The sequence below is a fragment of the Amphiura filiformis genome, chromosome 5 (genome assembly GCF_039555335.1).
Source record: "Amphiura filiformis chromosome 5, Afil_fr2py, whole genome shotgun sequence".
Lineage (NCBI taxonomy): Eukaryota > Metazoa > Echinodermata > Ophiuroidea > Amphilepidida > Amphiuridae > Amphiura > Amphiura filiformis.
Window position 1 is genome coordinate 23,249,444 of NC_092632.1, and position 16,423 is coordinate 23,265,866.

Genomic DNA, 16,423 nt, shown 5'->3' on the forward strand with positions numbered 1-16,423 from the left:
GGGATATTTCGTAAACATCATTTACCGACACGCATTTAACATAGATGTAATTTGATTGTCTAGTGGTATATCAATATCAGTGACATTTTACATCTGAAAAAGTTCAACCATAGACAGAAGTTTTCAACATATTCCACTTTTTGTGAGGCAGTGACTCTCCTTAATCAACAATATGTATCAAGTTATACTTTTTTTAACGAAAGATTCACATCATTTCTATATGTCATTAATTGACATTTTTTTACAAATCTGTGAATTTTTCAAGCAACAAAACAAATGTGCTTTTAAACTCAACATGAATGTGTTATTACAGAACACACAACATGAACCCATGGAATACCCACTGAGTATATGGGACGTACAATTTACAAGAGCCAAACTTTAATGTATAAGGTGCATTTAATCCGAGACCATTTTAGGATCTCTGGTTCAACCTACAAGTACTTGCGTCATATTTGGGCAGGGACGGGGGAGAAAACTCCTGATCAAGACCAGTTGTCTGTTGCTAATTATGAGGGCAATCCAGCCATAGATGGTCAATAGATAGATAGATCGTAGATGGCTTGTTTTCATGATCTATGGTTCAGCAAAAGATATTTTGAACTTCTGTTGTATACTATTACATTATTGTCCATAATATAAAAATATGTATCAGGAACCGTATTTGTCCAATCTGCACATAAGGCAAAAAAATAATTGTTTGTTTGTCCACGTCCGACCGAATTTTTTTAAAATTTGCGTTGAATGTGCTAGTAAAACAGTGGTTAGTATAAATTTAAAGAAAGAAAATGTAAAGAAAATGAACAGTATAACATGCAGAACCATCTCACGAGTTAAACCAGTAAAGTGCTGTGTGTTTTGACTTATTTACCAGTCTTCAAATTGTCAGTTTCAAGTGCAATATCTGTAAAAAAATATTTAAAAAATCCGACCTACCGACCCAACTGTTTCATGAGCCTCTATGGACAAACAATTTGTTTTTTTGGGTCTAATGAACAACAATGTGACATCAATGAAAGGTACCTTGTGGGATTTTTTTGGCAAATTGAAGATTTGACCAATGACCATGACTTGAAAGATAAACAAACTGAACTTAAAGCCTTAATGTACGATCTTTTTAAATTTTTAGATTTTTCTCTTCTTCTCCCAAAATGATAAAATAGTTAATATGCAATCTTTTTCTTTCTTTAAAGGTTTTATTTCAAACTCTAATCGTGACCCGCAGGTCAAATTGCTAGAATTGTACATTAAACACACCTAAACAGACACAATGCAATTTTGCTGGCAGCAGCTTAATCAGCGCCAATATTGCAACATTGAAACAAACAACTATACAAACATCAATCCAACCCAACCACATCCCCCCAAGTAGGCAATGAGGATAAAGTGCCTTGCCCAAGGACACAACACGTTGGCACGAAAGCGGGCTCGAACTCACAACCTATGTATTATGAGTCGGGCGCCTTATCCACTCGGCCACACGTGCTCCTCGAAATCATTATGAAAGTTCCCAATACATTTGGACGCGAAAAACATTGGAAATTAGCAAAGAAACAACATCATAAACTTCTATCACTTGAAATATCTCGCACTTTTTGGATTAGGTTGCCGAGTGTGGCCTCAAAGTTAGTCTCCTATGCAGCCAGTTTGGTTACGCTCCATCCACATGTGTGAAGGGAGTGTAACCAAACTGGCTTCATAGGAGATTAAGATTTGAGATCGTTCCGACATATTATCATAATCTGTAAAATATGATAATATGTCGGACCAACAGAAAATCATCCTGTTTTACTACAAATAGGGTGAATTTGACAGTTTGCTCATAGATGAAGTTGGAACATGTGTAAGTATCACAAATATGCCAACCAAAAAAAAATCTGTTTTGAAAAAAATAAAGGTATATTCTGAAAAAAAGATCGTACATTAAGGCTTTAACTCACATTCAAATCCGAGTCTCCAATGTGAGAGACACAAAGAAAAAATATTTCTATTTTTTTAAATAATTTGATGAATCTTACTCAGCAGTCAGCACTTGCCATTTCTTATAATATGGTCTATGCTATTGCCAACACAAGGTACCTTACAATATGCTCCATATGACATTGCTTGTGGTGTCACCCTTCTTTCTAAAGACTGTTTTATAAGACAAATGGAATATACCTAACCTTTAATATACATTGGTAAGCTGTGTTTTGAGATTTGAACCAAGAAAAATTGCTCAAGGAGGGTGATGGTGTACACTGGGTATTTTGTGAAAGTATCAAATGTTGTTACTGGGTACTGTTAGTATATCCGATGAAACCAATTCTTGAGATTTTCACTCTCAAAAGATGTTAGTCACACTCAATGTTTGCAATGAGCTATTTTGCTCACAGTCACATCAGTGCATCAAAGATGTTACACTAAACATGATGATGTCCCAATGTCATCAATTCATGGGACATCATGTTAAAGGTGAAATCAAGACACCCAATTTCTTGTTATTTAGAAACCTATTTAGAGTAAATGGTTGTTGAGTTGCAGGTGGGTTTGTTTTTAGTCATTGCAATCAAAAGTTATTAATTTACAGGATTTGTCCCTTAATTCCATTGACAAGTCAAACAACCAATCAAAGGCCAGAAAGCAAAAATGGAAAAAATAATAGGCAATAGACAAACAATATATGAATTATGTGGAAAAATTTAATGAAGGGGGGGTAGGAATTGACAAAACCATTCAACTTGTAAATTGTACTGGAGGGGGAACAAATATTTGTTTTAACCTAATAAATGTACATTTTGACAGAATTGACTAACTTTTGCATTGAGAAGGGGTATTTTGTAAAATATTCTTGCAACTTTATGAAACAGAAAATAATAATTTGCACAATGAGATTGGGTAACATTGTGGTAACAGGTGTTTTTTTAAACTTCTATTATCTTTGATGCATTCTGGTTAGTTGGGATTTGAACACTGAACTTTTTTAATTGTTTGTAAATTAAATATTTGATTCTTCAAAGAGTCCCCAAACCAGAATGACAAACTTTACATGGTTATAAATAATGTTAGTTGAAAAGAGTCACACACACAGAATTGACAGAGTCAAAAGAAATTTTTGGCAGTATAAATATACAGCAAAACGATGAATGGCTGTAATAGATGAAATATCAATTTTGATTAGTCTTCTTATTTGGTGTTCCTGGTTAGTACCACATCACACAGAGAGAGGAGAAATAAAACTTGAAATTATCAGATGGTCAGTAACAGAGTGCTCTGCAAAATGATGAAGATGATGACTACAAAGAATCATTGATTCTGATATCTTGGGTGCAGATGTTGGAATCAGATCTGGTTTAGTTATATGTATACCACTCAGTATAAAAGTTACCTTCCACTAGCTGCTCAGGAGTACTTGCACTATCTTTCTTTTCATCTGGAAAATATCAATAAAATAAATGTACTTCAACATTTCATTCTTGGTTAATTCACAACCATATCATATGGATTGTCTCACTCATATCATTACCAAACTGTAGCCTGATTTGTCCAATTCTATCTGCTGTCATACCATGGATAACCAAACACTCTGCCTCAAAAACTGTAGCACTCAGCCTTTTTGGTCATAAAGCAAACAATTTTGAAAGCATCATATCCCACATCATAATTATATTAGGGAGCTCTCCAATCCGGTTTAATTTTGAATAGCAGATGTACGTTGTGGTACCATTAATATTTGATCCATGTAAATAAACCTTTTGAACTGAGGGAGGATTCTACATGGTAATGAGGAACCCATGGGGAAAAAAGGAATCTATTCCGCAGTCCAGCCCCAGACATTAACAAAAGTGTGGGTTTCCTTACATTTCTACATTAGAAATTGCACCCTTCTCCTAAAATTGCTTTTAAAATATCTCCATTCCTCCTAGAAACTGTCAGCATAATCAGTGTCACCTGTTGCCGACAAGCACTGATGCCATCATCTTACAATATTATGCTGCAACAAGGCATTGTGTCCCAGGTTTTATCTCATAGCATCTCATTGTCTTACATTTGCCTTTCAAATGTTGTACTTATAATTCAGGAATTATAATTTTCTTCATGTGTTGTTGCAGCAAGCAGATCAAATGAATATTGCAGAATATATGACTGACACTAGCTCTCCAAATTTGGTGCATCATGATAGCTCATGTCCTACACAATATTTCCTTTCAATTCATAAGCAAATATTTGAACAACTGTTTGGCGAACACTTGGCCTTTGACATAATTGCTTGTATTACTCTAGCAATTATGCCAACACAAAGACTACATAGTATTTTCGATGACACCTGAATAAAAAAATCACTGAAAATCACACTATTTGGGGCAAAAATATTAAATTTAAGACAGCCTGAAAATATTGGTGCTGCCTCTGGTACAGGAAGTTTCTATCTGCAAAATCATTTTCACACAAAATTCATATTCTTTGTAGCAAGGTGGTCTTTTGGGGGATCAATTCTACAAATGAATGAATTTCTTTATGTAAAATATTTGATCCTCCCATCAAGTTACAATTTCAATACCCTAAAAAATACTATAGAAACATGAGAAAATGCATTCAAAATTTTACTATTTGCCCTTCCGCTTCTCACATTTTATGTAGCAATAAAACCTGTTGAATTTTTGACATTACACTGCAATTACAATACAGTTTTTGTACAAGTGTTTAGCATGTTTTCATGGGTGCCTTAAGTAACCGACAATGCACGCCCTGAAGCGCTGAAAATTTACGGGGACCCTAATTAAATGATTCAGTAAACAGACACAAAAAGAAGACAAAAGTGGCATGCAACTGTTGCGAGTATTGCGGTTAATTTCCAAACACTCATGGATGACTTGGATGTCCCAACAAAAAAGACTTCACACACGATAAAACTTGTCTTAACCCTTCTTGACCTCTTCAACATTAAAAATACATACATTATTTACACAATCATTTATAAACTCAATTGTTTTGTATTTCACTATTTTCAGATCATTGAATGACTAAGTGTACTTTACTGTTAAATTAACATTATGTTATGATATATTTATTGGGTATAACCATGATAACACTTTACAGGCCTGTAAAAATCCAACTTGACAGGGATTACTGTACATTTATACAACATATATATCAGCCCATGTACAAATTAAGTTAAAAGGGCATTTCGTGATCCACAGCATCATCCCCCACTTTTCTCAAAAAAAGTTGAGATCTTTATATCACTGGAAACCTCTGGTTACATAATGTTTATGTACATACAAAAAATATCTTGCAGATTAATTCGTTTAGCAAAGATATCGTGACATTTGAATTTTGTTCTGGTGCACCAGAACGAAATTACCAAACATTGTCTATGGAGCACTGTAATGCACATAATCATGCGTAACTCGCAAACACAAACACAAAATCGGAATCAACTGAAATTTTGGGAATAAGCTTTTTTTGTGGATATCTACTGAAAAATGTCATAAAAAGAGGATGCTAGGATCACAAAATACTCCTTTAATACTGAATAATGAATATGTTTACAAATTGCATACAAGTATTTCAACAAGGAAGCAGTTATTTTTCCTACACATAATTATGCACACTAAAAATCAGAGTTTGGCAAGTAATTTTGACTGGTGCTACTCACACATACATATGTTGCACACATAAAAACTCAACAGGCTGGGCCAGCACAACCTGCTGCTCCTGTGAAATCCCTTTGACATTTCACACACAGTTAAAGGAACATTTAATCCCGGTACCCCAGGTCAACATAAAAAGTGGTAACCATGTGTGTTCTTCCTTTTTTCAAAACCCCCCTTTTCACTGATTTTTCATTGATTTTACCCCCTTTTTTTGCCAAATCACTGACAAAATCAGGGTAAAAAACACCCCTTTTTCAAGGTTTTCAATGAGAAGATTTCCAGACACCCCTTTTCAATGACTCCAAATATTTTAATATATTAAGTACAAAATGTGCAAGTATGAACATTACTTTGTGTCTGTTGTAGGCCTACTCCCAGATGATCCTGTGTTATTAACTGGGGTAATTACAATGCCTGTATACTGATTTTAATTGAAAATGAACCAAAGAGGAACAATCCCTCGAAGTTTTGTGTACACGCCAAACTTCAAGTGCAACAGGGGAAGAGAAACAACGATACAAAATAAAACTTACATGCATCAGAATTCGAACAGAATTAAAAACCAAGGAAAAATATCACTTTCGGTCGGTCGAGAATTCGCTCCAATCACTGCCAATGTTTCCCGCAATGTTTTCAATTCACCACATGGAAAAGTGTATACGGCAGCCAAAACGGTTACATCTGACACCATCGATGTTCGCGTCGCTCATTCAGCTCTCTTCAAAACGTGCGGGAGCATACGTGCAACACCCACTAGACAACTATATCGGGAAACCGCCGTGCCAATAGTAAAAAAGCTGCCTTGTGACGCTCTCGCTGTGACGATTGAGGGCGGAATCAATGAAATGCCAGAGGATGGAGGCTGAAGACTCAGGCTGAAGACATCGATCGAACGAACCTGTGAAATACCCCTTTTTTTAAAATTTCGCGGAGACAATGCTCAGAATACCCCTTTTTCGCGATTTGCATGTCCGCGATTTCAGTCAACAAAATACCCCTTTTCTGCGAAATTTAGAACACACATGGTTACCACTTTTTATGTTGACCTGGGGTACCGGGCATTTAATAAGGAAATACATTTTGAACTATTTTCAATAAACCATTTTATGATACAATGACCAGATCAAGATTCAGTATTCTTTCAGGGGAAAATTCTGAAAGGGGAAAGTTCTGAATAAAATAATTAAGAACCTGGTAGTACTGCATGTTTGTCTCTTTCATTGTAGTGTACAGAATGTTCCATATGTTATGTTCTGAAAGTGGTACATAACATACTCCTGGGTATGGTTCTTTTCCCGAGCATTACATGTACTACAGTACTTTACAACAGATTGAAGGTCTCTTGAGTTAGATCCTCAAAACCAAATAGTGTTCAGTACATCATAAACTCATCAGCAAATGCATGTGACAGTACATTAACCATTTAGAATGAAGATTATGATGATAATTGCATCGATAAACTAAACAATCTGATTGCTGAACAAATAAAGATATTGACAACTAACAAGATACTTATCAAGTACTAGCTGATAAAATGAAGACATAAATGACAGCCTATCCCAAATCATTGTTGTGTAAATCAGAGAATTTCACACAAAAATAATTAGGATTAAAAGGTTTTTAGTGTACTGTCATTAACACAAATTTTGTCACAAGTTTGTTTCAATTTTATGCAAGTATGATATAATTATGCATTTCTAGTATGTGGGATCATGTGGAGGCTGAAAGTCACATGCAGGAGGATAACTGTGGGGTTGATAATAGAAACTGATCAGGTTGATTATTTATTATATAATGTTGAGAAAAAATAAAGCTATATGAAAATTTCACAAATGAAAAAAAGACAATCAGGTCCGTGCAGAATTTGAACTCAACATTGGAGGAGGTTGATTTTAGCACTAAATTGTACAAAATGTTTCTCAATGGCAAAAAGTGCACTTGATCGAGGGCTCCTTTACATAGAATCTGATCAAAATGGGCCAGGGCTGCAAGTATTTTGAACACTGGTTCCACTGCAATCATCTTAAGGTTTTTAAATGAAAATGTTGATCAAAGGTTTTTAAATGAAAATGCTAATGAAGGAATAATTTGATTGTTTTCGGGTGTTTCGTAATAAATTTTGTAAAATGCACACAAAATACACTTCACCATCAGTAGTCATTGGACTTCTTTGTTGCAGTTCATTCAATTAGTAAAATTAACTAACAATGACCTGAATATATTCCATTACCCAGTATTTGGTACCACCAGCAGCTCTAGAGTTCACACATTTTAATTGCATCTTTTATGACAAATGAGCAAGTTCATAATTTTGGACACTAATTTATTACTATTTTTGTTCAAAATTTTCTAGTTCACATAGTTAATAAAGAATAAATGAGGCGGATATTATCAGCTTATTTTTGTACCATAACTTGCACTAAACAACTACCCTTCAGTCGACTGTGGGTCAATTAAACTGCTCAATATTTTAAATACCGTAACCATAAGTTCCCCATAAGTTGCCAGAAATTTAAATCAATGAGCAGTAATTAGTCCATGTTCCAAATTTCATTATTTCTTTTAAATTGTCCTATTTTACCTAATTTCATTTTAATTTCCAGCACTTCTAAATATGATTGCATTGCCAAGGTCACACATCTCAACCCTTTTATGATCTGCGGCATACCCATCTCTACTACATGTGTAATTGTGTATAGGGAGGGATGTCTGTCTATTGTAAGAATTGAGTCATCATCAAAACAATGATTTCAACAAAATGGGCAGTGTCAGTAATAGTACGCCTGCATTAGTTAACAGTATGGCGTAAGCCTTAGTAATAAATCAATAATTTACATATTGTACAAATTTCCTGAATATATTTTCTCACAAAGTATTTCATACAATTTACAAATAAAATTAAGCTGCACTGATAATGTCAGTTCTACAAATGTTGCCATGTATTACAGTACCTTTCAATTTTACAATGCACGTCAATTGTGCCCATTCATGAACAAGACGTCACACATACACCCCACGTGTGTTGTCACACTTATTTTTATCTTACACACTTAACCATGCAGTCTGGATGGGTTTGTGAATAGCTCATCAATTTAATATGTTTTTTTACAATTGAATCTTGGTGATACAAAAATATGCAGAATCACTGCATCATTCATTTAATATCCTACAATAAGTTGAAAATTACAGAATTATCAATACACACACGCAAAATATCTCAAATTATCTAACAGATGTTTATGCAGAACACATATCACCGTTTAAAAATGTACATCAAAGCAGTCTCTCATTTCATTGCAAATTGCATCTAGTCATAGTTAGTAAACAAAATAAATTCCAGTTCTCTCTACATGTATACCGTACTTTTAATTTGAAAAAAATAAGAACTATCAATTTTAGAATTGACATATTAATTTTTGACCATTTCACTTATTTTAGTGGCCATCTAATGACAAAATTTTACACCAGCTTAGTGGCTTTATATCCTGGGGTGTCCGACAATCAAATTGGTATGAAATTTAAACTATGCTCCAGTCAAGCAAGTGCCAAGTGGTAACCATACATTGATTTCCTAAGGGTAGATGAACAGATTTAGTGTTTTCTGTGTCGGGTTCAATTCAAATACACGGCACGCTGGGCAAATTCATTAACGTACAACTCCATTAGGGTCCTATAATTACTGGTAGCGGTAGAGACTAGGGTATGGGCACATGCTGAGTTATCATCTTAATGCCATGTGAGTTGAGTATAAACATGGTAGTATGCATGGTGACAATATGGTTCACTGGCTATGTCTTCCTGTTGCTTTAGGAGATTAGGCATGACTAAAGGAGATTACAGCAATTTATCATTTGCTATTGATAAAGCAAAATAATTTTACTTGTCTTAAAGTTTAACATATATATTGTATGTCATAAGTACATGTTTTACAAATAATCTTAAAATATATCAATTTTAATTTGTAATCTTCATCTTTCAAATTATCCAAGATTCCAATGATGGAATCAAATGAATCTTGAGGATGTGCGTGTGCAATATAACTTAAATAGTTACATGTGTAAACATGTAAAATGATGCTTTTGTCTGTACAAATGAAATCAATTGTATTTTTAACATTTTTCAGGTTTTTAATTTTAATTTGAAAATTTGAGCGATTTTTGACATTCATTTCCGAAATTAATTATCCTGTACAATCGGGGGGCATTTTGCACAAAGAGACATGCACCACCCAGGATTGATGCCCTTGATACATGAAAGTTTGGATCAAAACCCATTCATGACATGCTATCAAATTGGAAATTAGTTGTCTAAATCAGATTGATTTCACATAGTCATAGAGCTGCCATTTGTTTGCTTCAAAGTTCAATATAGCACTATGCTTGTTCCAAAAATGAACAAACAAAAAAATCTGAATTTTGATGAATTCATGGTGTTCTGCAATTCTGGTTCAGCAAATCACTGTAAATTGATCTAATATTAAAATCCCTATTTAAAATGTCAGCATTGGATTGGTGAAATTGTCACAAAAGATGCAAGCTTATAAATTGTCACTTTATGTCATATGGATGTATGGCATTCATGCAAATAGTCCAAGATTGTGAAAGCAGGATTACGAGCTGGACGTCCAAATGTTATAGAAATGTACCGTATATCTGTATATACTCAATATCTGGACAGTGAAGAAGTGTCAACATGATTGATTGATACTGTCAGTGACAGTGTAAAAAAAACCAGGATGGTCAAACTCAAGGTGTCATGCTGATGCTTATGTTAGTATCATCGGACTAGTTAGTAGTTAGCAGTGAATGAACACTTCTACTTCTAATAGGAGGAGAAATCATGAAATTTCAATATGGGGGACATGTCAAACAAGACCCAGGGCATTCAAGCGTTATGTGACAACCTCCCAAGGCCAAGAAGGCCAAAAGATCAATACAGTACCGGTACATAACATGGCTTGGGATCCTGCATTGAACAGAATAAAATTCGAAGAAGCTTACCTAAACCACTGCCGATTCCATTTTCATAAGGCAAACTCCCGTCTACTGTAAGGCTAAAATCGCCATCCATCCTTGCTTCGTAGCAAGCTAAATTCACGTGTAAAATCCTGCCAATAACAGTATTAAATATGGTTTGTAAAACAAACGTGTACAATATTGCTCACCACCTACTCACGATCACACACATGACACCGATGACACACACATCACCAACAACGCAGCAAAAAATGCGTCTTTCGTTACGAAGAAACCAGACATCAATGTAACGTTGGCTTGATGATCAATCAATTAGTGAGTTGGGTCGTTGAATTATTATTTAATATAACTTACCATCCATATGTTGGAAATCATTTGATTGCAAAATGAATAAAATATATTTTGATAAAAGATATGCTTGTTTTTACACAAACAATTAGTTTTATTTGATATTTATAATTATTCTGCTAAGCTATTATTTATCGCAAACGCATTCATCAATACAGCGGTGTTTTTCTTACCGGCTCATCAAGGGCGCTTAACACTAAATTATTTAGAATTTCTAATGGGCGGGGTGGACTCGACTTTCAACTGCCTGTCGCTAACTGCTCGCAAACCATGTTGTACATGATATAATTCAAAAACAGTGGTGAGAGAAGTTGACCCTGGGATTTGACGACAAAATTTACAATTTAAATGAAGAATACGGCATTTTGATTCATTTGTTTGGGGGGGCTGGGGCACTCGAATATGAAAGTGACGTACCTAGCTGTACCTGTGCCCACGAGCATACGCATATGGCAAGCTAAGCGGCTCAGAACGTGGGACTAGCTACGCGTAGCTTCTTTCTCGTTACGTGCAGCTTATTAACCAATCAGATTCGCGGTTTTAAACACGTGGAGCTGATGTAAACATCCTCTCTCACAAATATTACGTTGTTAATTTTTGTAAATGAAAATATCTGTAGTATATCAGCAAAAAAAGGTATAGGTGCTATTAAAGTAATATCTGAACAGAATGATGATTGTTCTATATTTAGGTGGCTATCATTTTCTTCGGAAGGGGATCCAAAATATAGGGGGTCATACTTTTTTGGAAAGAAAAATAAGGGGGAGGGGGGGTCATAAATTGATAATGACAAAATGTAGGGAGTCACAAGATGACTACAGATAGTGTGTTTATTGTATTCAAAAATGTCTGATTTCAATAAAATTTTAGCCTGTCTAGGGGGTAAGGTGTATCGGTGGTGGGAGTCGGGGGTCATAACATTTTGATGCCGAAATAGTGAGGGCCGCAATTTATTGACGCCGACTTTTTGTAAATTTAGGAACCCCCCGTTCCGAAAAAAATGATGACCCATTTTACTCTCTCCATATTTACACAGTGGCATGTGATCCCCCATGTGATATCGCTTTCCCTGCAATATCTTTACACAGCGCTTTACATCAGTAGTAGGGCCTAGTTGTTGTTTGACCTTCATATCCCCTGCACCGCTAATACAGCCCGAGTATAAAGTTACTTGCTATTAAACACGGTGTAAACTTGGAAACACTAAATAAATATGCTTTGTGTCATTTTAGCCAGGCATATAGCAACATGTTCTCTTGACACGTGCTGTGATTTGGCCTCCTTTACCCGTTCGTTATCTATGCTAATTCCGTAAATTAATTACAAGATAATAATTGTGAAAGAGGATACCTATAACTATACTACGCGCAGCTAACGACCCAACCACGTGATTAAATTTGACTATTTTGATTGGTCAAACAGCTGCTCGTAACGAGAAAGAAGCTACGCGTAGCTGTTCCACGCTTTTGGCCCCCTTGGCTTGCCATATACGCAGTCTATCAGTGTAGAAATTTTCAGAAAAAAGGGGGTCATTCGGTGTTGGTAATGTCAAAAGTGGGCTGATTTTGTATGGGAGTGCCCAAAATTTTAACAATCAAAAATACCGTTAGCTTTTTACCCAATTTTACAATACAAAATTTACAAAACTCATTAATTTTTTCAAAATGCGCGAAATTTCAATTGTGAGGACTAATTGTTCAAAAAAGGGGGTCATTTAGTGTAGGCTACTGAAAAAACCGGGGTCATTGGGTGTAGGATTTGCCAAAAATAACGGGGTCATTTAGCACATGACGTATGTCAATATGTGCCCCCGGCCCCCGGGCTACTACCTCAACTACCCCCCGGGCTACTACCTCAACTTTATTAGCCTACACTGGCTATCCAGGCTTGTGCATTTGTATGAGCTTGGAACGGTCCATGGTTTTCCATGGATTAGCATGCATGTCCCTCACGGACCAACCTGGGTAAACAAACAAACAAACACACAAACTTGTGTATAGGCCCCTATACTGAGGTGAGGACTGAATCTGAATCGAATTGAAATTACTTTTATGTTATTGTGTACAAAAGTAGGCCTGTCGAATGTTAACACAACATACCTAGCAATTTCAGCAAAACAAAACGTTTTACAGCATAACTTTTTGATAACATTCGTTTTTAAAGATTTGCTACAAAGCATCAACTAGACTATGCCATCGATTTTTGATAAATAAAAGCATGTTATTAATGTTAATCATGATGAAAGCATTCAGTTGAACTCGAAATTATACTGATATTTATTACCATTATTATTATTTATTACATCAAAATACTAGTATAAAATTGTTATGAAAAAGTTTATATAATTATATTAGTGACAGTAAAAGTAAAGTGTACGTATGCTTATATTATTGAATGCAACATATCATAATTGTATTGGCACTTCAATACTGAACAATTCTGATTTTAGAATCTGCCAGTTTATTAATCGCGAAATTCCAGGTTAAAAATCACTTGGGAAGCTAACAAACAGAGGGAGTAGGGTGACTGAAAAGATCAGATGTGGAAAATCTATCAATTGTGCACACATTAATTAAATCAGAGTTGGAGTCCATCTTTAATACAATATCCAGAGTATGCACAAATTGGGCAAGTGGACTACGGGGTAGTCTAAGCGCACGATCAAAATACAAAACGCCCACAAAACGTTTAATTTACAGAAAACGTTTAAATGTCGGGTGATAACAATAATTAACATAACATTCAAAACACATTTTTAAATATATATTTGCTACAAAACATTCTAACATTAACACGTTGTTATTAACGGTTGCCAAAGTATTTTGCAAAAATGTTTGACAAATACATTTTTCCAGAACATTTTTGAGTTTGACAACATTTATAAACTTTCATTGTAATGTTTTTTCGTAAAAATGCTTGCATGACCTTTCGGGTCCGTTCACAAACACTTGTTAGGGGGACCTGAGTTTTACCTGATGCAAAAAGGTTGACCCATAATTTTCTTGTCAAAAAGGGGGTGCCCTGAAATTTTTGAGGCCTGTAAAGGGGGGGGCGAAAAAATTTCGCGATTAATTTTTTTTGCATCAGGCCCCCCTAACAAGTGTTTTTGTGAACGGTCCCTTATAATAATCCACAAAAACCTAAACACATTTACAACACGTTTTAACGTAACGTTAGTTTTGAAAATGTTGTGTTTGCTTGGTAAAAACTCAGTGAAAAACTGATCGGGTGATTATTTCATTTTGCACACTAGTTTATCTTATTAAAAAATCCAGGAGAATAAATATTCACCTGGAGGAAAGTAATATTAACAAATTCGAATCTAATGCCAACCCAAACTAAGACCAGAAAACACAAAATGTTTTCACAAAAGGTTAGAACCGATTGCCAGAAACCTTTTAAATTTGCTCCTCACAACTGTTTATACTTCATGAAGTGCGCCCTTATTCAATAGTAGCGCAAGCCATAACAACTTTTGGTTAAAATTGTGCATTTTATGCTAAAGTTGTAAAAATCAACATGGTCGTATAATAACTCATTCGCAACAATTTTCGGATGGGAGCAAAGGTCACCAAGTTGATAACACATGAGTTCAACTTGATGAGTTCAATCATGATTAATAACATATTTTTATTTATCAAAAATTGAACATGCGGCATAGTCTATACATAACGATATAATATGTTGGTCCAAGCTCATGGTGACTTCGTGCAACTTGCACAGGGCTAGTAATCATGGTAATAGCACCCGGGGGGGGGTCCCTCCCATTGTGGCCTGTACACCATCCGCGATAATGAAAACGCGTAAAAAGGGTCGTTTTTCGTGGGTAGGCACGATACGCGCGTATCGCGTTTAGGGTGTCAAAAACATGAAAAATTGGAAAAAAGGGTAGCAAAATTGCAATTTCTAAATACGCGGAAATGAAATAGGCCACATGTCACAGGGGAAGTTGCCCAAAGGTGTCAAAATTCTCCAAAAATGTCCGAAATTTTGCAACATTTTTTAACGTTACGTAAAGTTCCCCAAAAGTGTGTGAGGTTGCTGACCTATTTGCGCTGCATTGGAAAATTTTTGACAATTTCATAGAATCCGCGCTCACTTTACGCAGCTTGCGCGGGAGTTGAAGCAATTTTGAGTAATTTTGAAAACTTTTGAGCATCTTTTCAGCAACTTTAAGCAATTTTGAGAAAATGTTAAGCAATTTTGTGAAATTTTGAATAACTTTACGCGATTTTGAGAAACTTAAAAAGCAACTTTGTGCAACTTACCGCAATTTCGAGGAAGTTTTAAGCAAGTTTGTGAAACTTTGAATAACTTTATACTATTTTGACAATTCTGGACCAATTTGGGCAACTTCCCCTGTGACATAGGGCCTTGAAATGTAGGGTATGAAATTTGATGTTAGGAATGAAATCCCTGTTTAGGGTGTCGTTTTAGCCAAGGGTTAAATCCTTGTTTAGGGTGCTTTTCAAAAGTTGATTATCGCGGATGGTGTACAGGCCACAATGGGAGTGACCCCCGGGTAATAGCATCCCTAGTAATAGTCAGCAAGCCTGGTAGCAAAATTGAAGAAAACATCCTTGTTGTGGTCATTATTATTAAGGTCATGATTAAATAAAAATTCCTTTAAAAAAGGAATGGGGCGCCCAATGTGAGCTTGGTCGTGATGTGGTGAATTTCATGGTGTTTAGATTTGGTATTATTATCTCTTGCAAACCCGGTGACACCTCATTATAGAAATCAGACCTGTTGATAGGTTGTAAGAGGGGATAGCCTTTTCCAGGCACAAATTGCACCATAGGCCTATATAAAGAAAGTTTTGCTACTTTGCAACACAATAAAAACTTAAATGCAAAATGAGATCCTGTAGGTGGCTCCCGATGGGGCTTAAAAAACTAAATGCAAAATGAGGTTTTTAAAAAATATTGTTTTGCAGAGTCAAGACGCGGGTATCATTATTAAGCCTCATATCACTGGTATGTCCGAATGAAAGACTAATTTATTATTGGCAAAACTGCATTATAAAAAAGTTCTCATTCTAAGGGAGTGTTCATAAATACTTTGGTGGGGGGTTGGAAAATATATATAGGGGATAAAAAAAAATGGGTCCTAAAAGGGGGATAATAATGCAGTCCAGAACAAAATAATTTGGAAGGTAAAAGTATAGGGTAATGTTACAGTACAAGGCATGCATATTCCAAAGATTTTGTGCGCTCCGCGTGCATGAATGATTCAATTGTAGGCCTACTCCCAAGCTTCAAATCAACCAAATGTGTGTAGGCCTAGCTATAGCGCTGGGCCCCCACTTTATAATTTGAATGTGGCATGTATTAAAATCTAACACTAAACTCCAAATGGTCATTTTTAGCTAATGAGTTATGATATAATTTTGATTTTTTTTAGAGGACCGGACATGGGAGTCAACAACTTAGACTAGTATAAAAGGAGGGAGGGATAAAAAAA

General features: G+C 35.4%; 1 protein-coding gene across 2 annotated transcripts in view; it reads right to left on the minus strand.

Annotated features, from left to right (window-relative positions):
• LOC140152813 (77 kDa echinoderm microtubule-associated protein-like) overlaps positions 1-10,854 on the minus strand; it is a 93,381-nt gene extending 82,527 nt beyond the window's left edge. Inside the window, exons 1-2 of one of the 2 annotated variants that reach the window (XM_072175319.1) lie at positions 10,637-10,854; positions 3,368-3,412 (exon numbers count right to left, since the gene is read on the minus strand). In XM_072175319.1, the coding sequence (XP_072031420.1) occupies positions 3,368-3,412; positions 10,637-10,706 (115 nt within the window). In that variant the 5' untranslated portion in view covers positions 10,707-10,854. The remainder of the gene's footprint in view (positions 1-3,367; positions 3,413-10,636) is intronic. The other variant, XM_072175320.1, reaches the window with a different exon arrangement.
• Positions 10,855-16,423: the final 5,569 nt, after the last annotated feature.